The 26617-nt window shown below is 38.1% G+C and overlaps 1 protein-coding gene across 1 annotated transcript; it reads right to left on the bottom strand.

Moving 5' to 3' along the window:
* Positions 1-1184: 1184 nt before the first annotated feature.
* LOC139728038 (O-acyltransferase like protein-like) lies at positions 1185-25519 on the bottom strand. The gene is made up of 15 exons (XM_071639004.1): positions 25396-25519; positions 24471-24571; positions 23366-23546; positions 22093-22284; positions 13983-14070; positions 13279-13655; positions 11551-11718; positions 10294-10387; positions 9556-9835; positions 8779-8858; positions 7599-7703; positions 6672-6819; positions 4509-4692; positions 2765-2907; positions 1185-1301 (listed from the first exon to the last, which is right to left on the bottom strand). The coding sequence occupies exons 1-15, from the start codon at positions 25517-25519 to the stop codon at positions 1185-1187; spliced, it is 2382 nt and encodes a 793-aa protein (XP_071495105.1).
* Positions 25520-26617: the final 1098 nt, after the last annotated feature.

Here is a 26617-nt window from a genome sequence, read left to right as displayed (position 1 = left end):
AAATGAGACAGATCATGAATGGCCGAGATTGAATCTGAAAAAAAAAAAAAAAAATATGCTGTAATCTTGATTCCTTCCGACGACAAATCTAGTGTCTGCTCTACTAACGGATTGCCTTTTTTTTCTGGCTACATTGTAACCAGAATCATACACATTTACACACTATTAAATAATACAAATTCATCATGTCCTTACTGTAATACATGGATGACTGTGATGTTGTTTATTTTCTTCAACGATATTGACTATCTAAAATAATTTCATGAAATTTCTGACTCTTTAAACAGGAGCAATTAACAATTCTCAAATACGACAGGTACACTGTTATGTCATAAAGGTTGTAAATTGCAGTGTAACATACCGAAATTACATTCAAATTGGTCCGTCAAACCACTTGTTACACGTATGACAATCATGTACAAAGTCACAGGCAATGCCAAAATATTGTCTTGAGAAAAAGAAATGGAAGAAGAAATATTTCCATTTACATTAGGGTGACTTATGGTCACGTAGCATTTCGGAAATCATACATTGCGGAGGGACGGAAGCATGTTCTGAACCAAGTGATCTTTTAAAGACATTGTGATTGCCTACGGGGTGATGTTAATGGATTCTGTACCTGTTTCTAGCTTGCATAACTTATCAATACACGTTTTTTCATACCATGAAGTGATCCTTACGATAAAAGATTAGCAGGCAATCACAAGATCTTCAAACCATTTTGAGCGCTTTTACGTAAGATACGTTATTGTACACCATTTCCTCTTTACTAATCCCTACGAGCCTTTATACTTATTCTAGTGGATTTGTATATAAACTATGGTGGCAATGTCATTGCTTTGAGCAGCAGTTTTCTAAACTTAAACTTAGTTTCTTCGACAAGTTTCATATACATTACTACATTTTGCGGCTTGTAAGTAATGGTATGTGATTACAGATACTCAAGTGATAACTGGTGAGGTACTTCTCTACATCATATCGATTGCGGGATAAATAAATTTGCCTAGAGGCAGTATAGTCTATAAAGAAACGTGCAGTGACTGTGTGATATACCTTGGACTGAGCATCAAACAATATGTTTGTATCAAAGTATCAGAACAGAAACATAGCAGTGAGAGTGCGATGTTGTCGGACACATCTTATTATTTGTCTTCCAATGACAGCCGATCTTCTTTTTCCGCCAACTATTTGAATCTGCCAAACATGACCTTCTCTAGACCCAGAGTAGGTCCCTCAATCAGGAGAGAGAGAACCAGCGCAGCAGTGTAGGAGACGACGACGTTACCTATGAAATGGTAGGCCTTGGGGTAGAGCGAGATTGGGAAAATTAAGATAGAGATAGAGATTGTATGTTGTTATTTTCAGTTTCCTATACTTCTTCACTTGTGCAAATGACATTTTTATGACAAAATTAATGAAGATATCATCGAAATATAAAGAAGAATATACATAAAGAATTCTCCACAGAAAAGATACAAATGAAATCATTGTGACAAATCAAATAACTTTCTCATGAAAAAAAGAGAACATTAAGACTAGTTTAAAGAAAATAATTTACGTGCTATAAAAGAACATGCACTATAATTGAGGCAGAGGTAAATATGACCGTCAAGATAAGCAGTTCGATTTCTGACAAATGATTAGAATAAGGCCCTCCTCTTTCCCAACCATGCGGATGTGGGAATTGCAAATTTGCGGATATTTCACCAAAGCAAGAAATTATCAAAAAACAAATACATAGCCTTTATCAATATTCAGATATGATTACAAACATATCAGTAAGACAGTGAAAAGGGAAAAAAATACAAATATAGATTGACAATTACACGTACATAGGTTAACACTTATGCTATGGTAGGTAGCAGCCAGAAAAGAGATGTCCCTTATTTTTAGCTGACCTAAAATTATTCATTTAATTTCAATTATCTATGATGTGTCCAAATGAAAGTAAAACGTAAGAGCAGGACCAGACAAGACAAAACAAAACACACAATGACAACAACAAAATACAGGATGTCTCGAAACATAAGGAATAAAAAATTATACTCCTGATCTTAATGATTTCGGCTGTAATTATAGATGAGAGCTTTTTTTATAACCAGATTTAAACGTATTCAAAGAGCTAGTATTACGAATTGCACAGGGGAGAGAATTCCACAGGGTAGGACCAATGTAAATGATAGATCGTTGATAAAAAGAATTACGAGATAAAGGTATGTGAAAATCATTCGCGGATCGCGTGCTATAATTATGAATTTGATTATTAAAAGTGAACAAATCTAAGAGAGTCTTTGGTAATAAAACGATTTTTACACAAATCCATACAAAATTCCAGCTTGATATTATTTGTACATATCATTCAACTGCAATATCTTCAGGGATATAAAAGTGGTTGGGTATCGGCAAGAAAGGTGGCATGGGAAATGATTCGTATTGCACTAAAAGTCTTTGAATGTAAATTCGTGAGCATTGCCCCAAACAGTTATTTCATAGTACAAATGAGGTAGAATAACAACATTATAAATTGATTTTAAAACAGACTTTTGGAGTTTGTACATTATACCAATATTTTTTGATAATTTGTTACAAACAAAATTAGTATGATTCGACCAATCCAATTTATTATCTACATGAACTCCAGGGAATTTCAGTGAAGACGTCTGCATGATTTGAGAACCACACATGTCAATGCATACAGTGTCAATGTTACATTTTTTTCTTTGAAAACAATGTTATCATGAAGTGTAGTAGCCTAACTACTTACGATGGTAACGTAGGTCATGTTGTACAAGAATTGGGTGGTATAGACATTATTCGTCATGAGGACCGGGTGAATGAGGTAAGCCGCGTAGGACAAACGGGCCATGGGCACCCAAAAACTCCAGCCCAGAAACTCTCCTATGGGACCTTTTGATAGAGGAAGAAACCCACGCACACAGCATTGACGAAAGGCGAAAATTTCATGAGTATCAGAATCATTATTACAAATGTCTCGGACAGACTTGCTCACACTGTAATTCACTTTTTACAATGGTGATTGTATTATTTTCAATTATTCCGGGAAGGGAGCAAATACGTGGGTTGATTTGTTTCATATCATATCTGCTACAGGCATGTGCATATCATCACTTTTCTCTTATCTGTTTTCATATTTTCTTTTTGCCTTTTTATATGCCATAAGAAATGTTGTCATGATGGATGCTGGCGCATTATTAGTGTATTATTATAAAGATAATAAGAAATACATCCAAAGCTGTATCGTTGATGCGTTTGGTATAAATATTTGAAGTCAATCATACACATATCAACGTAACGCAAGCAGTAAGACAATGCTAAAGTCATGATCATAAGATTTAACAGTGTTAAAAATATGCTGGGGGTGAAAAACGATGGACACTCTTACAGGCTTACTGGCACATGTTTTGGCTTTATCAGCCCCGTGATCGGCATTAGATCAATTCCCCGATCATTGTGTAATCTTGTCTTTATGTCTTGTTTGTTCCCTTTTTCTTTTATTGTATTTTTTCTAATAGAAATCTCCCGTTGTTATTTGTCAGTTTTCTCTGTTCGATGCTTTGAATCAAAGAAAAAATTGTTTTTCCTTCAATGCAAAGCTTTCGCTAGGCATTGCTTGGCAGCCTTCTGTATCTGGTCAGACAAAAATCACAACATCACATTCCCTGCGACACCGAGTACATTTGTGTTTAGGCCTACGAAAAATCGACGATATTCGAAGGGAGGAAAATCAAAATTTGTGACCGTGCACCTCAAAACGAACATAAAGTCGCACACACTGATTTTGCATGAGGACTGAAAATAAGTGAAATGGGTCAACCTAGCCGAACTTGACTTTTTCATATTTTCTGAAAGAGCGGATCTTCTTTTACATTATGCTAAAATTTGGTATCATAAAACGGGCAGGAAAGTGTGTTTTTTAGCAGTTTATCTCGAACATTTTTGGTAGAATAGTGTGATTAGGTGTGTCTTTACTCTTTAGAATCCCTTTTTCATTTCTGAAAAAACCTTGTCCACACTCTTCACTTTCAACTATAATAATTTTTGAAAGGATAGTGTTACTGCTTTGAAAGTTGGCATTAATTATGGACAGAACGTGTTAATGAGGCATGCTTAATTTCAGTTTAATCTGATAATCCCTTCATTGTTGTTTACTCTGGTGGTTTACTTCCTGTTTTTTGTCCCATTCATCGCACAGCCAGCACGGTTTGGTAAAGATTAAGCGCTTGAATAGACATTGTACTTCAGAGCCTCTTTTCTCAGTTCACACTTTTCCTGAGTTTGTGCTTTCTTTCCAATATTTAGATAGGTTAGCAGAGTCCATTTGATTTGAGTTATCCATCATTTTAAAGCTTAAAGTCTGCTCTTTCAGAATATGGTCTTAACTAAAAATTCATGCCTGGCGACGTTTTGTTTGTTTTGAGGTGCAGAGTCACATTTAGAAAACGGTGCGTAAGTATACATGTGTGTGCGTGTTAAAGAATAAAGGTTACCTCCAGCGCCCACCAGACAGGCAAAGATGACCCAGCCAACGGCCACGCCCCACGCCAGGCGAGAGAAGGTCAGATATATCAGAGCTTCCGCAAAAGGAGAGTAACGGCCCTGGGCCCAATGGACGCCGTAAATGACCCCGAACATTGTCCCAAGGGCCAGCACCCAACCGACACAAGCGACGACCTGTAGAAGACAGCAGTTCAACTGGGAGTTTGATTTCTTACTGGCAATATTATTTTCAATGTACAACGAGCATGTAAAAAAAAAATGAGTGCGTCTAGATGAATGCCATTTTCATCTATCTTTTTCTGTAGGAAAGGTCAAAACTGAACAAAAGAAATGAACTCTTTTTGATAATACTGCATTTGTTACAATGCAAGAAATATTTTCATGAAGATATCAAATTGTTATACATATACATTTTCTTATTCTCTTAGTTTTTAGCAGCTTTAGTATAATTGTTTTAGTATCAAAAGTGAATGAAAATGTTTGTTTAAATACTTATATTTTGATTGCTTCTTTATCGTCAAAAGCAAATTGTAGTATGTTCTGAGAATACTCACTCTGTGGCAGTCTTTCAAAAAGTAGATATTGCCCAATGCTAACAAAACACATTCTTAATTTACTAATATGCAAATAGAACTTTGGAAGTAATTCAATACAAGCTTCTTTCTTCAATCTTATCAGTTAGTCTCTTCGCCTTTGCTCTTCTGAGAGTCACTCAAATGCCTTGCAAAGTATATCAATTTTGTTACTTATAAGCTGTTCATCTAATTCCGTCTTTATTCGAAAGCGATACAGTATTTCACAGACGTGCACATGGCTACTTTTTTTCATAGGCCTACATTGTATTGTTTGTAAACTTCCATGTCTATGCAAAAATGAGCAATGTTGAAATTCATTACGTCTGAGGAGGACCCTGAAGTCAGTGTGGCACCGATGAATTATTCAGCCATGAATATGCAGCATAAGGATTCAGTTTTGTTTTTTTGTTTTTTTTACTTTTGATTTGATACTGTTGTTGCTCGGTAATCTCACTACTCTTTGTTTATCAGTGAGCCCGTGCTTCTGTACCTCCAGTGCCCTGGTTATGACCCATCATTTCCCTCTCCTCCCCCCCCCCCCTTGTCCACCTCGGTCTTACTACCTTCCTCACTATCTTTCTATCCTCTCATCAATCTTTCCTTACAAGAGAGCCGCCTCGTGTTTGTCAATGTGCGTTCCTAGTGTGCATGTATGTGTGTATTACTCTGTCTTTTTTTTTTACAACCGCTTAGGGAAATTATTTTTGTTGTTTTTGCTACTATGTGTTTTTTTTCGGTATGATGGGACTGCATTCTACAAGCTCTGCTTTTTAGCAGTCCCCTCCATTTCCAGCAATATTGTTTATGCATTTACCACAGTGACATAACAGTTTTTTTTATCTCTGTTGATAATTTAACTGTATCTTTTTTACATTGTTATTTCTGTTCATCGCCTTGTGGTACTGATTTTCTGACATCTGTGTATACGAATGTTTCATTGTAGTTCCAATTATTTTGTTTGTTGGAAATGAAATAAATCAACTTGAACTTGAACTTGATGAGTATCATGATTATGAAGAAACACGTCCGGTTGTTCAATAGTTTGCTAGCTTTCTATTAATGTATATATTTGTATTAGATACGTTTTCAAGTTATTTAAGGAAATACTCTCTGTTTCGAAAGAATAATTTTGTGTTGTGCAATCCGCTTGTGGGCCACTTGTCCTTTGAATAAAGTATACCTATAGGTTACGTGAAAAAAACACACACACACACTGACACACACACACAGACTAATGGCGTTTCATCTTGCATCTGCAACTTATCCATAAGTCTTTTGTCATGCAGGCTGTTGGCAGATTCAGTCACTAACAAATTTGCTGATGATTTGTTTTGACGTTTCTATTTCGACATTGTCATCACCCTGTACAACATGCCAGGGATGTGTCGCTTGAAATTGAAATAACCCGTCAAAAGGAAATAGAAAAAATGAAAAAAGAACACAAAACAAATATTATAGAACAAACAGTACAGTATGAATTGAAGAACAGTATTAAAAGACAGTAAATCCATGAATTGATATGTAAACGAAGAAATGAATAGATAAAATACTAATCAGTACAGACCAAATCGATTTTACCTTATTTAGTTTGAAGTCCTTCTTATCTTTAAGTCTGAACATGACGTAGCCAACTACCATGCCGACCAGATAGGTGGGGATTCGGGTGTACGGCTTGGCGTATGTGATGTCGGCATTGCTTGGTTCCAAAGGCCTGCCGGTGTATGACCTGTGAAACAAAGAAGAAACATCATGCAGAAAACAAAGAAAACAAGTGCAAATGCAAGATTAGCTATAAAACATAATTTATATTACTGTCAAAATAGTCTAGTCTACAGAGTAAAGTAAGAATTGATTTTATCGGCAATCATGCGAGTGACTTAAGAGTAACAGCAAAAATTATCTGATAACAATGATCTTAAATGGAGTCCACAGTGTGCAGCCGAGAATGATGCAACATGTGCGTCATTATGGGCGAACATTCTTTCGCAAAAAAAAATATATTAACATCAAATTATTTCATTCTAAAAATTCCCGTAAAACTCAATTTGTGAAGGTGTGCGGCTTTGATTCAGTATGAGTAATGACAGAAGTTCTTGGGCCTGCTTCATAACGAGTTACGATTGTTCTTACGCTCCATTTATTGAGCGTAACTCATCGAATCGAGAGTGAGATCGGATGAATTGATAGTAATTCTGTTTCATAAAGATACTTATGCTTGATTTATTAAAAGAACGGATTTAAGGTAGCTAATCGAGCGTAACTTTTTTTTTTAAATCACACCAATTGTAATATCATTCTTATGATCAATCTTTACGAAACAGACCCCAGGCCTTGAAACAAAATTACATCTGCGATCGTACCATCAAACAAACACACGCACAAACACACATACACACACACACACACACACACACACACAAACATACACACTCACGCGCGCTCGCAAACAAATCACACACAAACATAACACATATCTCTACGTAAACACCGATGCTTTTCCCTTACTCTTGTCCATTGATCGAGAACCCGTAGTAATAGTTCAGACCGAACAAGGCTGATAAGGAAACCACAAGTAGTGATATGATCAGGGCCATTCCAGCTTTTGCATTCCTGCGAGCAAACGAGAAATCAGGGGGAAACAATAGAAAAGAGATCGAGAAAATCAATATCGAAGAATCTATTTTTACGATCAAGCACAATCAACAATAACTTTGGACGGTACTGTTAGTAGAGATATCAAGCTGTGAGACACACCACTCGTTAAAAAAATAATGTGTGTGGTAAAGTTCGTAAGCTAATAATGATTCTCGTTATCAAAGTTAGAATTATGATCCTTTGTTGTGTTGTGAGGGGGGGGGGGGGAACAAAACTACTCTGAATGTTGATTCCTCAGCTCGAAACGGCGGAATACAAAAAGCGTCATAAATAGAAGCACTCAGTAGAGTTAGCAAGGTGAGGAGACATGCCCCATTGATAAAAAGATACATATTTTGGTAAGTCGGTATCTATGAGTAAAATTAGCTTTGTTCGTATATGTAGAGTTCGATTTCAAAGCGGAGTAGCTCGATATTTGTCAATTTGAGATATTTTCAATTAAACCTACTTAAAAGAAAATATGAGAAAATATTGTATGTTTCATTAATAACTTCAAGAATATTAATTCTTGTTGTGCAAGTATAGTGATGGTAACATTCGAAGAGCTTTATTTGCTTTATCTGATGGCGGACGTAATGTTAAAAAAGAACTCTTCGCCCATTTTAAAGGGATAGTACAGTTTTGGTTGAGACGAGAATTGGGTTTTTAACTTTTTGCGAGATACCAAGAAAACACTTATGATATAGTACAGAACATACCATTTTAAGAGGAATTCAAAGTCTATTTGACGAAGATCGGGTTTGGAATGACTGAAACATCAAAAAACAAAGTAAAACAAAGCGATCGTAATAAAGTGTGGGTCCCACACTTTATTAGAATCGCTCTTTTTTGATATCTCAGCCATTTCAAAACCAATTTTCATCAAATAAACATTGAATTCCTCATAGAATTACATGCTCTTTCACATTTTATAAGAGGTTTCTCATTATCTCACCAAAAATGGTTAGAAACCTGAAATTAGGTCTGAACCATAACTGTACAATCCCTTAATGATCAAACTCTTCATTTCATTGGCAAAGGAAAGTCTCACTTGTGTAATATGACCAAAATCAGCGGACTTATGATGAAGAATTGCATATCATTGGCCAAGTACCAGGACCATCCCATGCACTGCAGGAAGAAAAATAGATGAGTTGGATATAATAGGTATTTACAAAGGTTAAAAATATTGGATATATAAAGTCTAACTTTAAAAAAAAATCAAATGATTAGACAGGCGCCCAACATGAATAGTTCGCAGGTTTTGTAAAAAATGATAATTTTCCGGAACAAATTATCTGACCTAGTCGCAGCTGCGGCGGCTGTGAATTCTAAACAACAAAATACGATAAGTGGGCGAAATTTTTTTTCCGTACGCAAGCTGAGTTGATTACAAATAATTTAATGACGTAAAATATCTATAGTTATAGTAATATCACTAATTAACTTTGGAGCTTGTTACAGCCGTATGATTCACGATGGAAGTTAGATAGTCCTCAGAGTCTTGAGCTCATAGTTTTATGTTTGACTGATCTTGATTTTTACAAGCACTTGCTGTATGAAGAACGTGAACATAGCTGCTACTTTAAATTTCGAATAATTTTGTTTTCAATGGACTTTCAAAAACAGGTCATGTATGAAGGACGATCGATATGCAAAACGCAATCCCTCCGAACTGGCTTAATTAATGTGCCCTGTTTATAGCCATATCAAAATCGATACCAACTGACTTGTTCGTGTTTAATTTTCTGTCAGCTTGTTTTCCTTTTCGGCGTTTGATGTGTCTGCGCGTGTTCTTATGGGCATTCCAAAATCAAGGTTTAAATACCGATTCATCGACGGAGCCTGGGAACGGTAAAAGGTTGTTGAAGTACAAGAGATGGGTCCACCAGTATCTCCTGCAGAAGGACTTGACGAAATCCCCAAGGCCTTCTTTCAGGAAGCCCTGGCCAAAGTGCGGCATCAGAAGAGCCCATATCCCCATGGCAACCATGTACACGGGCGTAAGGCGCCACCAACGGTGAAAATAGAAGAGACACCAGCTCAAAACGCTGTTCAGCTTCTTGCTGTCGATTTGCTTCAGTGTGAGGTAAGTGACGAGGAAGCCACTGCGATTTTTCCACAACAAAAGATATGATATGCACAAAAGCACGTATTTACTTGAGCAATCCAGAGTTATAAAGGGTTGGTTTTGTTTTAAAATTGCCAATATGAATATTATATAGTTTCATTTATGATAGATAGTATTCCTTTATCTGTATTTTGAGGAAATTGCCTAAAATATTGTTTGATTGGTGGAGCATATAATACAAGAAACGAGTAAAGGTGACGGGAGAGAGATAGATCGATCATAGAGGTCAATGAAAATGTGTGACAACATAAGAACCCAAACAAACTGAACTATATATCAAACTGGGACTGGAAAGAAGGAGGCAAGCAAAAGAAAACTCTAATGTCAACTTGCTATCTTACAGATGTGAAGTTTGTTTGTTGTTTCTAACATTCTTCGACCAGACTTTGCAGCAAGACTTGGATAATGTTTCGTGTGAATCCTACTTAAACTTACCTAAGGACAAAGAATGTATCCACTGAGTATGTACCATTCAAGATTGCCAAAAATCCCATGTTTCCTGCCATGGCATAATACTGAGATGCATTAGCTACGAAAAAGGAAAGAAAGGAGACGTGGCAAAACAAGACGGGCGTGAGACACGAAGTTGACACCCACGAGTCATACAGCCCACGAGTCATACTGCCCACGAGTTATACTGCCCACGAGACTTACAGCTCACAACACAAAGACTAGACACTGAACAAGGGTCATGAGCTCGACATCAACTAAAATAGGTCCACAAGGTGCGACGTTATTCAAATAAGGCCCAAGAGCCCGTTACTAGTCAAAGGGAAAAATCAAAAAGACCCCTAAATTTTGGCATCACAGCACAGAGCTAAATATACGATACGCATCGCCTAGTTTGAAGGCCTTTTTTTGTATAGTGTCGACCGTGTGGGATATATTTGCCTAGTCGAGCTTATGGACATTATTCGCCTAGGTGTCTAGTTCGTTGATCTGCAAATGTGTCCAGCCAGTAGGCCTGTTGTACTTAGTACTTGGTGTCTAGCCCATGTCCTGCATGACTCGTGCGCGTAGGATTCAGGTACCTTTTTTCCCATGTCAAGCTCGTGGGCCGTGTGACGAGTGGAATGATCCAAATCAACATATGGGTATCATACAGGTGTACATTCCAAATGAATCACTGCTAAAATCTTTAATCCCGAGTTTGCAATAACTGTGGACCTTGTTCTGACGATGATTCATAAGATGAAAAAAAAAGTACATCATTCGGAATGAGAGAGCATTGGACGACTTGTATGGAACAAAATCATTATTCACTCATTAATTGGATAGTGTTTTACCAGACAAGATGGAAAAAGTAGCTAAAGTCGTTTGCGGTTGGGAGAAGGGGAGGGGGTCATTTAAAAATGGTCACATCTTAACCCATTCTTCGCAGTCGATTGAGACACAATTTGATGGTAGCAACAATGTTGGTGTCACGTCTGCCAAGTCAACAAGAATGTGATTTGAATCACGGGAAAGAGACGCAAAAGAGTAAACTCGTCTTGATAAAATCTTATACCCTCAAATCATTTTGACAATTGAAGCCTCTGAGCCCGGTGTAAGGGTACTAAGCAATGTTATGTTGATATCAAACATGGCATTCATTCAAACGAATCTCTGACCTAAGTATCATAGAACTAATTATGTAAAAGTGGACATAAAAAAAAAACATGATTTAGTAATCGTTGACGTCGATATACTCACAGACGAAGCCGAGAACGAACTGGCAGGAATGACCAAGGATGACCCAGAACATGCTGAGGACACGCAGGCCGTTGAGGACAGCCATGGTGTTCGGTGTCTTTTTGGCGCTGAGCAACTTGCCGAGGTTGTTGTAGATGGAGAACGACATTAGAACACCGTGCAGGATTGCTGTGATAATGCAAATGGAAGGAAACCTGTTGTCGAAGACATACAAGTAAATAATTTCATTATGATCACCTTATATCAGTAATTAAACAGGAAAAACAGTCGTATTGATCATCATTAGCTCTAAAAGTGTTGATGTCATCATCGTGATGACATTGATGATTTTAAGTATGAAAGTGAAAACTGTTGTTGAGGTTTTCTTTATTTTTCCCCCGACCTACAAATGAAAAATTTGTAAGAGCTATCATCTACTGCTTTCTACGAAACGATTCTACCACCAGGCTATCATTAGTTGCCGGCAAATGACACGATTACTAACTGGGAACAAATTAATACCAAAGTTCTGAAATTCCGACACTGTTATGTTAAGTAGTCCAAGGCTAACAAGGCATATTAAATGAAAGCAAGGGATTATTATGCAGAGGGGTGTTGCGATCTCAAAAATTTCACTTGTACAGAGGGAGACAAAACTGAAGAAAACTCATACCTCGATCTTCACCCCTCTGCTTGAAAATCTCTCGCTTTCATTTAAAACTGTCGCTGTTGTAGATGAAGGTAGTGATAGTAACAATTATTTCAAACGTAATTGTAATAACAAAGAAACAATGATGATATCGATATGATACCATTTTCTATCCACTGTGGAAGGCCTCTGTTAAGGGCACCTCTTATAAAAAGCCCTGTTATTATTACTGCTAGCAAAACAATGTCGAATTCCCAATTTTACACCTTGGTGACGTGTTGGTCAAGAGATTGAGCATGGGTAAAGCTCGTTGTTTGGAGCAGGAAAGAGAGGGAGAGACAGAGAGAGACAGCATCATAAGAAACAAACTATTTTATTTTGTCTGTTTCATTCCCATCTGAGAAGAGGGCAGCTGGATAGCTAATAATTATTATGAGCTATCCAGCCCTTTTCTCAGATGGGAATGAAACAGACAAAATAACATAGTTTGTTTCTTATGATGCCCATGGAAGACCAGCTATCATTGCAGCTGAATATTATTCAGCTGCAATGATAGCTGGTCTTCCATGGGGTCCAGTTGGATGTAAGCCAGGACAACTTCTCCGGGTTAAACACCCTGCTCTTAGCGATGAATAAATGAGGGGGCATCTTTTACGTGCATGGGATGTTTGTTTGTTCATTTCCATCTGAGAAGATAGCTGGATAGCCCATATTCAGCTACGTTAAGCTGGTCTTCCATGGGGTCCAGTTTGATGTGAGGTGGGACCACTTCGGGTTAAACACCCTGCTCTTTTGTGATGAATAAATGAAGTGGGATCTTTTACGCGTATGAGTTGTGACTCTCTCACACACGGGACCTCCATTTCATGTCCTATCCGAGGACAGAGGATTTTGTCTCTTACTAGAGGGGACGGTACAAGTGGGACCTGGGAATCGAACCGTGGTCCTTGAGATCGAGAGGCAGAGCGCCACCGACTGAGCTAGCTCACCGCCCTATGACGTAAGAATCTCTGTCGACCCCCCCCCCCCCCTCACACACACACACACACACACACACACACACACACACACACACTGCTGGAAACAGTTTTACATCTCACCCCATCCTATGTGAGTGTACGTCTTCTTTTTCGGCCCTTGAGGTTGCCTCTCAGAGAATTCTAGGCGCAGAGCGGCTTTATCCACGTCAGTCGGTCCTTCGACCCCCTTCTCGAACCCTTCATTGATCTCTCCGGCTCCTTCACTGGTATCCACCCAGCACCTCTTCTTCGTCTCTTCCCCGTCGCCCAGAGATGATGTTGCTATGGCCGAATCCCCATCCGATCTATCCGGATCTTCGTAGATGTTTTCTTTTTGAGCGACAGGTGTATCTTTCTCCTTCTTTTTCTGGCTCATTTTTTCGAGGACGAAAGCCTTCAGGAACACGTCATAAAAGGTGCCGATGCCAACAAGCAACGCAAAAAAGGCGAGGAGAGTTCTGCGGAGCAGTCAGGGAACACGATACGGAAATATTTGTAACTGAAATAACTATCTATTTTTACCTTTAATTCATGATGAAAACGTGGATGTTCATAATAGAATTTGTATCGTCATTACTGATATCAGTAAGATATCTTCTCTCTTTTCATTAATCGCACTTGAACTGGTAATGGAAATATATTATTCCTTTTCAGAAATGAGCCACAGACCTAAATACTTCATTGTATTTGACATTCTTTGTTTCTCCTAGAAAGATTTCATTTATGATCTACCGCTGGAAGTATGCTAGAAAAGCAAATTGACAAAAAAAAAATCAAACGCTTACGTGAAAGCTATTTCAGAGGTTAACCACGGAGCAGGATCCACGCAATCCAAATAAAGGAACGGTGTCGTTTGACCGATGATGATCCAGACTATATAAAACCATTATACAAAAAATAGGGGGGAAAAGGTGACAACATGAAAATGCGTGAGGTAAAGGATTACATTCGAGAAAGCTGTAACGTGCTTTCTTGTTATTGGACGAGTTAGCCAAGGCCCTTTTACACATGTCTTTTTACTTGAACACAATAACGGGGAGAACAAATTAGGCCTACTGATTTGGCTCCATTAAGCTTGATCACTACTTTCATACTCTATACGCCGTGCTACATACCAGCATTTAAAATTTCCTGTCCCTATTTTCCAGGAGAAGGGAAGGGGGGGGGGGGTAGTTATCAACAATAGTTTTTTTTTTCTTTATTTTTATCCCCCGCAATTATTAAAACACCTATGTGTAGTGGTCAAACCTAGCAAAAGTATGGGTAATAAGAATGGGTGCACGTCACGAGACCGACACCCACGAGTCATACAGCCCACGAGTCATACAGCTCACAAGTTATACAGCTCACAAGTCATACAGCTCACAAGTCATACAGCCCACCAGTTATACAGCCCGTGAGTTCGACACTGAGTAAATAAAGCCCACAAGTTCGACATCAAGTAAAATAAGCCCAGGAGTTATACGGCTCACGAGACCGACACCACGCACAAAAGGCTCATGAGACCGACAGTAATGGTGCGATCACACATCGCCGGTTTAGATGGCGGTTCATGACGGTTCTCAAACCGCCGTGAACCGTGTCCCAATGATGGCGGAAAGCACTTAAACGCGATGCGACTACGTTCTCAACACGTTTTGAACACGGAGCAAACGCGCATTGACGCGGTAGGAACACGGATCTCCCCGGAAGGTGGAGGAGTCCATACCAAGGACATTTAGTTGGATGCAATCAGAGCCCTTTCACTTGTCCTCAATGGCTTTCAACAAGGAGCGTTTTGCTTTGTTACTTAAACACAATTTAAAAGAAATTATGAAACGTTGTAGCCCCCTGTGTTTTTCAGATTGATATAAGTGATGCAACAAGCAATTATCTTCAAGTTTCAACGTGCTTTTTCTCTCTTTTAATTTTTAAAATATCTGTATTAACTGTCATTAAATGACATACATATCAAAGCAGAATCCAACGAAGTTTCCAAAGATTCCTCTTCATTTGCAGGTTATTTTATCGAGTGATGTACAAGTATTTGCTTGTTTCAACATCTCTCTTTTTCTTTTTTAAGTTTTCACATAATTATTTCGCGTATTGAATTTAAGATCTTGTTGCTTGTTTATACATGTTTTCACAAAATTGCTCCTTCTTACCTTTCAGAGCTCCTTGTGAAATATGAGCCTATGAGAGTTCCTAAATCGTAAGGGGAATCTGTATGTGATACCCTCGATCCATTACAACAAACTACTATGACAAACGATAGTTTATGCCGCCCCAGAATTGTGGAACGGCACCCCAAGTGATAAAACATGCAAGTTCCATCAATAAGTCCAAAATGTTTTTAAAAACTTATCTGTTAAAATAGTAACATAGTGATTGTAAATGATGATTAATGCAGCATGTTGCTGTTTCTGAAATTACCTTTTCTTGTTTATCTTCTTGTTCCCCCTCTTAATCGCATAGAGACCTAGCCAAAGGTATTGTGCGCTTTACAAGAACGGCAATGATGATAATATAATAATAATATCTTTAGCAATAGTCAATAAAAAGACATATGTACATTATACATTATCAAAGAAGCATATACAGTATGTGTGCATAGTTTCCTCTTTACTTACAGGTTCACGTAACACAATAATGGTGATTTTTTTTTTCAAGTTTCAACATTGCTTTTCCCTCTACTCTCTTAAGTTTCAACATAATATTATCTGTATCAACATAACATATTTACATAAGTCTTCTGTGTATAACTGTAAGCTGTTAAGCTTTGATAAAAATTATGAACTCACCTTTTAATGTAAATTATGGTTTTTATGTAAATGAGGTAATTCAACATACCTAACAACTTTTTGAACATTAAACTTTATTTCTTACTGTGTATGTGTCAAAGAAGTAAAGAAACTATAGCATTCAATATATTTACCCGATCTTGGATTATGGGTTCATCTTTGCTTTTTTTTTTTCCATTTTTTATTGCTCCGCCACGAAGTGTCGCCGGAGCCATTATTCTCTTTTAAGTTCATTGTTTCTTTTCGCTTGAAAATTATGGCGGTGTTAACACGGTATCATCACGGATCTTGCGATGCAAACACGGAGGATGCCGTTCTTTACACGATGAACGGCGATGTGAACACGGTCCATTTCAAATCGCCAAGACCGCCACGAAAAATTAAACATGTTTAATTTTTCTGGGTGTTCCCCGCGGTTCTCCGCGGTTCTCGGGGTTCATGGCGGATGAGTGACGAATGACCACGGTTTGTGTACGGTGTAAACACGGTCTTTGGCGAAGCACGGCGATTTGCTGAACCGCCATGAACCGCCATCTGAACCGGCGATGTGTGATTGCACCTTAAGCAAACAAAGCCTACGAGACCGACACTACACTTAAAAGGTCCACGAGACCGACGCTACGCATACAAGGCTCACGAGACCGACATTACGCAAAAGAGGTTCACGAGACCGACACTAAGCAAAGAAGGCCCACGAGACCGACAGGATGAACAGCGCCACCTATAGAGCAATAACTTGTATAGGGTGTTCTGATAATAGCATAGGAAGATATGAGAGATGGAAGAGAAGAGTTGCCATCTCCGGCAGGGTGTTACCCCATCAGTTGCCCCCCCCCCCCCCCCCCCCCCCCCGAAATGATCAGGATCTTTAATTGTGTTTGCATGGGTGTGTGTTTATGAAAAAAATGAACAAAGTACAGTAAAAGTGTGTAACAGATCTTTCTACAATAAACCTGCGAGGGTGTTGATTTAGTATCAATTAAAAACAAAGAATAACGTAATCGTCTATTAAGGTAGCGTTAGGGATTCGGAAAAAAACCAGATGCATCCATGAAAACGGCTATTGTATTTCACGATAAAATGTACTGTTCGGAGGAGAATAACGCAAGCCACAAAACTGAGGTGAATCCCCGCGACATAAAACGTTTCAATCAGTATAGAATTACATTATAGTTACAGAGAAAATTACAAATAGATCTTACTGCAAAATGTCAAAGCAGGAGGGTAGAATATCTAGAATAGAATAAGTAAATAGTGAATCGGGAAAGAGAAGAGGTAAAATTTATATCTTGTCCATTTTCTAGCTAAAAACTGGGAAAGCCTATTAAAAATAGCACGGTGGCATTACCAATGCTCTAAAATTAATTCATACATCGTTATTGTCCTCTGTTAAATTCATTTGTGTTTTTGTCTCTTTTTTTGGGGGGGATGAAGAATACTAATTCTTCTATTTTTTTTTTTTTTTTTTTTTGGGGGGGGGGGGAGCGGGGGCATGAAGAATACAATTCAATTTTTCTACTTGATAACAATGTCGCTCCCTGACACACTTGCCCCCCCCCCCCCCCACCTCCCCAGAAGTATGTAGAAATACATATATTGATGACGTTCATAATTACGTAGATGGTCACCATCTTTCAATTGATAGCGTTACGAAATTACACCCGCCAGTATGTTATTTTTCCGTTCATGGAACACCGTGTACAGGTGACTGACATGTAGATGGCGCTGTTTATCCTGTCAGTCTCAAGAGCCTTCTTTGCCTACTGTCGGTCTCGTGGGCTTTCTTTGCTTAGTGTCGGTCTCGTGAGCCTTTTTAGCTTATTGTCGGTCTCGTGGGCCTTTTTTTGCCTACTGTCGGTCTCGTGGGCTTTCTTTGCTTAGTGTCGGTCTCATGAGCCTTTATTGCTTAGTGTCGGTCTCGTGGGCTATGTTTGCTTAGTGTCGGTCTCATGAGCCTTTTGTGCGTAGTGTCGAACTCATGGGCTGTATGACTCCTGAGCCGTATAACTCGTGGGCTGTATGACTCATGGAACTATTATTGATGTCGGTCTCGTGGACCGTATGACTCGTGGGTGTCGGTCTCGTGGGATGCCCCCATAAGAATGTCGTTTTAAACTTGAACACGCACAAAAGCAAAAAAAAAAAAAAAAACAATAAATAACGTGGAAAATGTCGTTTTATTACGTGTTCGTTTTGGATGAAATCTTGCCTAGTATCTCGTGCAATGCAATCAATAAACTTCAGAGGTGGTCTTTATCTGTATGCACAGGGTAGTCTTGAAGGAAATTAATCACATTAGATTTGATTATGTTCCTTGGTGCCGAAAAGGTTATCAGCAAAACGTGTTTTACCACTACTTTTAACAGAAGAAATGGGTGGAATATCTTCATTGGCCTTCTCTATTGTTGTTCCGTTCTCGATTTCCAACAGATATTCTGCGTTCTCATTATTAACGAAGCCGGTTGTATAATATCCGGACATGAACTTGATTAACTTCGGTGCCTTAAAAAAACGAGATGTCATTACATACTCACACGCAAAGAGGCGCAATGCTTACATAGAAATGATACGGTGTTCACTTCTAGCTCTGTACACGTGCTCGGCCAGCAGGATGCCCACCCGATGCCCTGTTAAAGAGATATATACATAATATGTATAGTAGATGAGTAGATAGGTAGAAAGGCAGAAACACAATCATAGAATATATATATATATGTATATATATATATATATATATATATGCACACATAGTTATTGATTGATAGATAGATACACACATACACATATACTGTACGTACATACAGACATAGATACATGTTTTTCAGTAATCTCCATTAAATTTTGATTTCTATAATTTTACATGACATACACATTCATCTTAAATGTCTAAATACAATTATACAATCAGTCAGATTTGATTTCAATTCAATTCAATTCAATTCAAAGTTTATTTCATTTTTCGACAAAACATATAAGTTACACTTCTTTTGACAACAGAGAATAAGGTAAACAGAACATTATGTATCGAAAAGAATATAAAACAATTGAGGAGGACCACATAGTAATTATACATTGTAGTAAAAAAAAAAAGAAGTGATCGAAATATAGTACATATATAACTTTGCTTAAAGTGCGAAAAATGGAGAGACCCACTAAAAAGACAGAGCTTGTAGAATGTGGGCCCCTCTGGAATAATAACATCAATGGAAAAATTAAAGCATTATAAATACTATAGGAGAAGGAAAAAAAGAGGAAGAAGTCTGGAAGCCCACTGAGAACTAGAATCACAGATAAATACACTTACCATTACAGACGTGAACAACATAGGACAAGACTAGACAACAAAACAACTGCTGGAGAAAAGGCTGTACGGGACAAAACGAGATGGACAAGACTAACAGACGCGAAAAAACATGAAACAAGACTAGACAGCAAAACATCTACTGAAGAAAAGGCTGTACGGGACAAAACGGAATGGAAACGATGAACAAATAGAAGACAAAATAGCAAACGAAAATGCACAACAGAGACAGCGATCTTCGACAGAAGTGTATCAAGGGAAACAGAAAATGGTTGTGGAGGGGAAAAAAAGTGATTGTAGCGTCTGAAAGGAGAAAAGCAAGGAAATGAAGGGACGTAAGAACAGGAATAAGACAGACATTCATGTCTTTGACTCTTTTGGCGAAAGCGTAGATAACAGCAGACATCCAAAAGATTAGAATTTATTCTTCAAAGAGGAAAAAGTAAGTCTGTATGTGAGAAAGAAGGCCAAATGGCTAGTTGAGTCCTGGAAAGTCATACGACTGCAATAGAAAGGACTTCAGTCTCCTCTTGAAAGAATGTATGGATGGGGCGTTTTTTATATCATGATTCAGAGAATTCCAATAATTTGGGCCGATATAAATAAGTGTATTTTTAGCAAGAATCGTGCGTAAGAGGGGTAAGTGAAATTCATTGGAACGCCTAGTGGGATATTCATGAAATGATTGGTTTTTTAGGAACATGGAATTAAAAATAGACGGCAGCAAATTGTTACAATACTTATACTTAAATTGACCTAAGTTATACGAAAATAAATCTTTGATTTTTAAGAGCTTATTGGAGGTAAACAACGTGTTTGTATGATTTAAAAAAAAAGAAAAATCAATTGATGCGTGATCCGAAATACATATAACTTACATTAAGCACATAGACTTACACGTAGCTGAAAATAAAAACATAACAAAACAAACCCCTCCCTATACCTGCCCTCTTACCTCTACGTCCCCCCCCCCCCCCACCCTAGCACGACTAGGGTCCCAGCTCATATCTCGATCTACGCACTTCAATAAAGTATTTTTCAACCAATCAAATTCCACGATATATTCGTATCTTGTTGTATGCATCATCTCAAACCACTGGTATTAGCCGTATCAATAAGAGAAGAGAATTAACTCGTTGTCTACGGGAACCGGGTGCCCCCTGCTTTGAAGCAATGGGAAATCGAGCAATCTCGGAAGCAACAGGTTAAGAGAGCAGAAAAAAAGAAAGAAAGAGAGAAAGAAAGAATTACAGGCGTTGACAGCAAGCCCCAGAGAGAAGAACAGTAGTTTGAACCTTATGAAACTAATTTATCTTCTTACAGACCCCATTCGCACTCTAAAATCAAATAAGTAAACAACACTAATCTATTCAATCATATCAGTTAATCAACATATTATTTTCATTTTACTAAATGCAAAGCTGATTCTCTTCTCTCGATTGTCAATTTCTTTTCTTCTTCAATACTTTCCCTTATTCTCTTCTGAATTATGTCGAGTGATGGCAAACAAAAACCTGTTAAAAAAACTGGTAAAAGAATACATGAATAGTATACATACACACATACTTAAACACATACACACATACATACACACAAAAACTCACATACGTACATACATACGCAAATACGTACATAAGTAGGTAGGTAGGTAGGTATTAAAGTGGATAGACAGATAGATAGATAGATAGATAGATAGATAGATAGACAGATAGATAGATAGATAGGTGGATAGGTAGATAGGTGGATAGGCTGATAGAAGGGTAGATAAATAAATGGAGTAGCTATAGATCGATAGATTGAAAGACATATAGATAAATAGATAGATAGATAGATAGATAGATCGATAGATAGATAGATATCTTAGATAGAAAGAGAGAGAGAGAAACTGACAGAATGGATATTAAAATGGGGAAGAAGGGCGACATAAGGAAGAAAGCAGATGGGTTCTTATCGGGAAAAAAAAAAGAGGTCGTGTCGGATGTGTGAAATGTCTCACAATAAAAGGGAATATTGCGTAACGCACACGACCAGTCGTGAAAGGGGTTGTGCACGCACTGGTGACATTGATCATTTGGTAAAATATAGAGCGTCGTCACGTTTTGGTATAGCTGGAATATAGGGATGGTAGTTATCAATCTTTCGCTACCAAGTGGTATTATAACGAGTACAAAAATTCCCTTCAGCAGGACGGAGGGCTGCTCAAGGGAAATGAAACATCTTCTGTCCCCGTGTATTTTGATCACTAGCCCAAACCATTGGTGTTAACACTTCGTTTCATTTCATTTTTATTGTAAAAGTAACCAGTCGATTGTTATTGACGGAATCGTAAAGCTTTTGCCGAAAATCGGGCCTCAATATTTTCTTCGTACATGGCAGGGAAGACTTCCAAATGAAACCTAAGAACATCATTCAGGAGTGTCGTAGTTCACTTTGAGTGTATCTTCATTAGTATTTCCATATTTGTATATCTATCTATCTATCGATCTATTTATCTATCTATCTACCTCTAACACCAAGACACGAGGGTTAACTAAAATACGTGACTTGGACTAACAGTCAACTCAATCCTCTGAGCAAATTGCACATTGCACTCTCTTCGGGTGATTATTTGCACAGGAATGACCACGTATTCCGGACCGTGGTTACCATGGTTACAAAGAGAGAATGACACGGAGGGAACGAGAGGTAGATAAAGAGAAAAAAGATAGATATCGTGAGAGATATGGGGACGATCACAGAGACAGTCAAACATACAGATAGACATGCAGACATACACATAGACAGACAGACTGAGCATACCATTTTGGGACAAACCATCAGATAGCATGCAGCTTGCGCAACTTACAGTGTATGGGATGTCGGCATAGCACGACTTTCCGTCAAAGGGCGGCACCCCAGATGTCAAATTGGCTTTGGTCGATCTGCACAACCAAGGAAACCCATAGTCCCTCGCATTAAAAGTGAACTCAGCTTCCTCGGTGGGAAACCCGCCAGAGGATGCCGCCACTGACAAAAAAAAAGAAAAAAAAATGAAAACATAAAATACAAGGGATAGAGAATGACAGTAATGATGATAATAATACTATAAGTAAATAATGATGATGATGATGATGAGGAGGAGGAGGAGGAGGAGGAGGAGAAAGAGGAGGAGGAAGAGGGGAGAAAGAGGAGGAGGAAGATGATAATGATGTTGAAAATGATGACGATGACGGTGACGACGATGATGATGGTGATGATGACATAGTGATAATCATGAGAGCCATAATGATAATAGCTCAATACGATGATGACGACACTCCTCAACAGCATTATGGTATAGCATCAGGCAAGGCTAGCCTCGTTATTGGCAGGAAAATTGCAATGAAGAATTATAATATAGAGACGAAAGCGAGTACACAACCCCTCCTAAAAACAAAACTTTCCACAAAGACCACGTAATTTAAAATGAAGATGTTTGATCAGTAATCAATAGAAATAGCAATAAATTCAGTAGCAATGGGAAATGCAAGCCGAATCGGTCTGCATGAGTAAGGAAAATAAAGCATGCCGCTCGTGTGAAAAAAAAGGGAAAGAAATATCGATGCTGTTACCTAGACTATGTCCTAATAAAATGAACATAAAAGTCAAGGTAACCACCCTTCACAAACCCGCAAGTTCATTATGCACCATTCTCGAAGATTGAAATTTGGGTCACGGTATTTACACATAAAATCACAAATCCCGATGAAAAGCACTAAAGAATTAAGCCCTTCATACAAAAACAATGTGCCACGCCTGATATTATATGACTGTGCGTTCATAACTAATGGGTCTTGATGAATAAGAACTGCAAAATACGATGAACGTTTGAATGAGCTGGATCATGTTACAGTCATCCAGAAGTTTCAACTGCTTTTGTACACAAAGGACTTCATGCATGGTTGTCTTGATAGAAAGTACCAGCACTATAATCATCAGCTCATGATAGAGTAATGCTATATCTGTGTTTAGTTTGTTATTATTTTGTTTCGTCTTTTTTTTTTTGGTGGTAATTACATGTATGTTATTTCCTACAAAAAAAAAAAAAAAAAACGAACCTGTTACTTACTTCTCCGTGCGTAATATTCGTTGAATATCAAGTCGCGAAGAAAGAGGCGAATGTGGTCAATGCATATCTCGGAGACAAGCCGTTGTTGGTCTTCCTCGTTGAAGCGGTAAAATCGATCGCCTGATTCATTTTGAATTATTGTGGCACCGTCGACAAGCTCGGTGAATTTCTCTCTAACGAGCTTCACAGAGTAACATAAAAACACGATAAAAAAGGAGTTTACGGATATTAGAAATTGTGTGTTTTTTTTCATGTTTATTAGACAACCACGCAACACAAAATGGGGGGGGGGACTGTACACATCTCAATCATGATATCACACAGTGGAAAAGACACATCATAATGATGCACTTTCAAATGGCCTCAAACGCATTTTCAAAGCCATTTAAGTCAAGTAGTGTGCAATTTAAGGATCACAAAATATTGAAATATCGAATAAACATATCAAATCGAATAAACAAATTATTCGATCAGAGAACTTCATGTAAGCACTCATAGTAACGAAAACATACATTCCTTTAGTAACAAGGCTTGGAAAGATTATTCCTATACAATTTCATAACCTAGCAGCTGTAGTAGTTTGAATTAATAATCAGAATCATAAGCCAGTATGACCAAGATATATTTAGTGATGTCATATCATAATACAGGGATTTTTTTTTTCTCAGTAACTATTACATTGATGTCATCGCCTTGTTGTACCATAGAGCTAAACCCCGTAAATAAGCTCAAGTATTCTACCATGATAGTGAGCAGGAGCGGGTCCAGGAATTCCGTAAAAAAGGGCAAAAAAAAAAAAAAAACCCACCAAAACTCAGTGCCATTTCCAGGTTTCATTGGCTGACAAGAAAATAAAAAGCTAGAGCAATTTATGGTTTCGTGAAAACATGAATAAAGGCGGCGCGTAAGCACCCTTTTCCATTTTACTTCTATTTCAACAACAAAAACAAAATAATAATAACGAGGGGGTGGGGCGCCCCCTCTGAATCCGCCACCTCTGAGAAGAAGCGCAGCCTCCCTCCCTCCACTCTCAAAAGAAAAAGTTCGAGAAAATAAAATGATGTTGTTACACAACCACAGCAATAACAGACATTTAAACGCACACCTTGAATACTTTCTTCTTGTCGGAGAGAAGCTCCACACCCTCTTCAAAGGTGAGTCCATGTTCAGCAAAAAGATTGCGAACACTTTCCAGCCCTCTTTTATCTGAGAGAAAGAATAATATGATGAAGACGAAATATGGGGACTTCTTAAGGGTAATTATCACCAAAAGGCTTTCACTAATCAGAATCGAAAAATTTAACTAAATTAAACCAAAGAAAAAAAGATCTAAACAAACAAACAAGGATTGGATTAATGCAGAGTTATTAGGGAAACAGTCGGTGGACGTGAGAAGAAAATTAAGACATCCTTTCAGAAGGTGTGAATTCAATATTCTCTCTAATTCCCCCTTACCCACCCGCTCTTTGTAAAGTTTGCCTTTAATGGAGAGATTGCATGTTATCCACGCATTGAAACAAAGAATAACGTCTTCAATTATTTTACTTATTTTTTTCTGAATATATAAACCGTTGTCCAATATGGAGAAAACGAAATTTGGAATTGAAAGAATATTCTGACTTTCCTCAAGTGTTCACATTTTCGTTAAATTTTCGGCATTCACACATGCTTCTTTATACTTCCCTGTAATGTCTGTTAATAAAGAAAAGAACCCCTAAAAATGAACAGAGCCCCATTTGCGCAATAATTTTAAAGAATAAAGTACAGTACAGATGTGCCTGATCTCATCAATTATAACCATCACGACTACGCATTGCATGTCACAAATGAGGCAATGTGGTACTAGACACCTGAGATCGCTGAATTGACTTTCATAGCTTTCAGCATACAATTTGGTGAGTTTGATAAAAACGAAATCAGATACCTCCCATCGAATTGCCGTGAAGGCTGCATTCCAAAACATTTAACATGAGTTTGAAGAAAACGTTCATTAACAAGATCAAAATATCATGGAGAATTTCGACGCTTACCTAATGATTTAGTCTGCCAGAATTTGTCGAGCTCTGGCGAAAGTTGCCCAAAAATCGGACTCGCAAAATGGAGAACGGTGCCAAGGAAGAGCAAAGAAGCCCACAGAGACTTCACCATCTTCATTTCGGTGGATTATCGGCTCATCTACTCGCTGAAAGAGTAACCAATCCCTGACGAAGCAGCCTATATGTCTAGTCGACATGCAGGACAGTCGCTATGACTGTCGACAATGCATCACTCGCCAGAAGCAATTACAGCAGATGCTTTCCAATCTAAAGCTGGAGTCCCCTCTAGAAACACTTCGTGTTTTTATCATCCCAGTCCTTTGTTTCTAATTTGGGTGATGTCAAACATTGAACACTGCTGCAGATAAGAAGGGTGATTATGCTTTAAGATACATAAAACAGGCAAAACACAACCAAAGCAAGCCAAAAAAAGTCTTGTGGCTCAAAGTTACCCTGCTCATCGTCCTTGATCTATGAAATGCATTTGTTAATGATCAAACCACAACTATTTTAACGAAACTGTACTTTGACTGGATGGAATGCTTATCCAATGAGATTTCCCGAGAGAAGCAGGAGAGTCGTGATTCTGAGGAAAATCATATCGCATGGCTATAGGATGGCGCTTCTTTATATCTATCTCTACTAATATGTTTCTTCATGTCACTTATCTTTTATTTTTCCTCAAATCTTCCATTTCGTGGCGTATTTTGAAGGTGGCATACTTTTTACACGTCGAATTCTTGACGTTCTACATTAAACGTACAAATGAAACTTAAAGCTCGACTGTCAATATCTCTGTCGATAATAGCACCGACCATAGTACCAAAGTTCAAGTGGTAATCTAAACTTCGTACTAGCAATGGATGCTAGAATATCAATATCAAATTGTTATTAAAAGGTTCGTCAGTGTTTACGTTTATCACGTCCGTAGGCCTACTGTTTATATGGCGAATAAATGGGTGTGGTAGACTAGTATCATGATTGTCAAATGCCTATCCGAAAAATTGATGTGGTTTTGCAGGATTACATCAGAAATGTATGTCTTTTATAACAAAAGCTTGGAATAATCACAACACACACACACACACACACACACACACACACACACACACAGAGCCATAAAACGTTTCTTTTGTTCTCATTGTGCAGTGATTCTTAGGTCATTAGCGCTTCCTAGGAAGAATGTGGAATAGGATCAGAGCGATCCACTTGACGC

Source organism: Diadema antillarum, unplaced genomic scaffold (genome assembly GCF_040938485.1).
Source record: "Diadema antillarum isolate AM-2024a unplaced genomic scaffold, OU_Dant_1.0 seq00000162_RagTag, whole genome shotgun sequence".
Lineage (NCBI taxonomy): Eukaryota > Metazoa > Echinodermata > Echinoidea > Diadematoida > Diadematidae > Diadema > Diadema antillarum.
Note: the sequence above shows the minus strand (reverse complement) of the source record. Positions and strands in the feature narration are given on the sequence as shown.